The 1,593-nt window shown below is 45.3% G+C and overlaps 1 protein-coding gene across 1 annotated transcript; it reads right to left on the bottom strand.

The window, feature by feature from the left end:
• Positions 1 to 196: 196 nt before the first annotated feature.
• On the bottom strand, positions 197 to 580 carry PPTG_09823 (hypothetical protein; the record flags this gene model as incomplete). Its single annotated transcript, XM_008905606.1, has 1 exon — positions 197 to 580. One exon carries the CDS (start codon positions 578 to 580, stop codon positions 197 to 199), a length of 384 nt encoding a protein of 127 aa, XP_008903854.1.
• Positions 581 to 1,593: the final 1,013 nt, after the last annotated feature.

Below are 1,593 nucleotides of genomic sequence, written 5' to 3'. Positions count from 1 at the left end.
TTCGTCCTCTCCGAGATAGAATCGCTGTTTCTCTTCACGCAGATAAAACCACTTTTCATCTAAATGCACGCAGTCCACGTGTTGTTGGGCCTCGGTGCACGAATTCTAAAGCAAACTTGACTCAGTCGACATGCCGCTTCTCTGTTAGCATCGTCTACTCCTGTGAAGTGTGGCTGCGAAACTCACCAGCGCGACACTAGTCATGTAGGGTCGATTTTGGAATACCTAGATTACTCGCTAAAGTACGAATATCCGTGCGATCGTTTAAAGGGATAAGTTCAATGAACCTGTTGAGGTCCTCGCGTAACGCTTCCGTCATGCGGGAGTTGCGACCGCCCTTTCCCTTCCTACCGCTGTCGTAGTTGATGGAGTTGCCTGCTTTGATGTCCTGAACGGCTCTGCGCCACAAACGCGAGATCAGGTCACCGCTAAAGCCATAAATGGCCGCGCAAGCTTGGATGGAGCTTCTTGGTGGCTGTAGCGTGATGCTAACGCTTAGTAGGAATGCAACGACTGTGGCATGATCCGTTAGAGTTAGGGTATTACGTGGCCGAGGTGTTGGGGCGGAGCGTGCACTCATTTGGTAAACTGGCGAAGGGTAAACGTTGAAATCCGGAGTAGTGGTAGTCTTTGGGGGGGGGGGGCTGTTGCTTTGATCCAGTTGTCGGATGGCCGCAGAAAAGCCACGTGTCGAACCGTAAAGGCTGTTCTTAAATTTTAACCAATCAAATTGAGTAAACATGTTGCACTTTGAGCTTAAGTTCGGATTTTCCGTCGAGATTGCTTATATTTTTGGACGGAGGACGAACTAAGTACTGTAAAAGCGGTATTACAAGCCCGGGGCTTATAATATTTGAACCCCTCCTTAACCGGACTTTGAATACAGGGGGGCTCAATTACAATTTTAGCATGTACGAAGACAAGTTACATAAGTTTACGTCTTTTTTTGCAACCGGTGAAAAAAGTACTTTTTTCAAGTCAAACCGAAAAAATAGTTAGTGGCCCTCGTGCTCGCTAGCAACTGTCCCATTGCTTACATTACATATTGTATTGTAAGAAAAGGAACGTTTTGAATGGGACATTGGTTTGGGGTCACTTTGTTGTGTTTTGGTCCTGCTCTGACTTTTTACGTACTTCCGGTTGCAAAAAATCGATCGTATGCTAAAAAAGCTGCAAATGCCGGTATATCGCTATTGCTAGCCCAGAAGGCGACGTCTCTGTGAAGTCTTTTTCGACGTCATCGATATCAATGCCGCTGCCTTCGTTATCAAGGAGAAGCTGGGACATCTCTTCCATGATCTCCTGAGGCTGTTCGCCAGGTAGAGGGCGGCTAACTTAGGGCTGTGTAGCTCATAAAACGATTGGGCTTCTTAACCTAATTCAGTACTGGGGCTCTTACAGAAAAAGGGGGGGTATAATACAGAGATGATCTTGTAATTCAGCTTTTACAGTACATTCAACTACGCACATGACTGAAATCTCTAATATCTATTTCTAGCACTAATGCCGTGCGTTGTCCGGGAAGTTCTGGATATTTTTTGCGTTAAAATAAAAAAAATGATAAAAAAGCAACATTAAAAATGTGCTTTCTAA

This window comes from Phytophthora parasitica (genome assembly GCF_000247585.1).
Source record: "Phytophthora parasitica INRA-310 unplaced genomic scaffold supercont2.21, whole genome shotgun sequence".
Lineage (NCBI taxonomy): Eukaryota > Oomycota > Peronosporomycetes > Peronosporales > Peronosporaceae > Phytophthora > Phytophthora nicotianae.
This window is presented reverse-complemented; position numbering and strand designations above follow the sequence as displayed.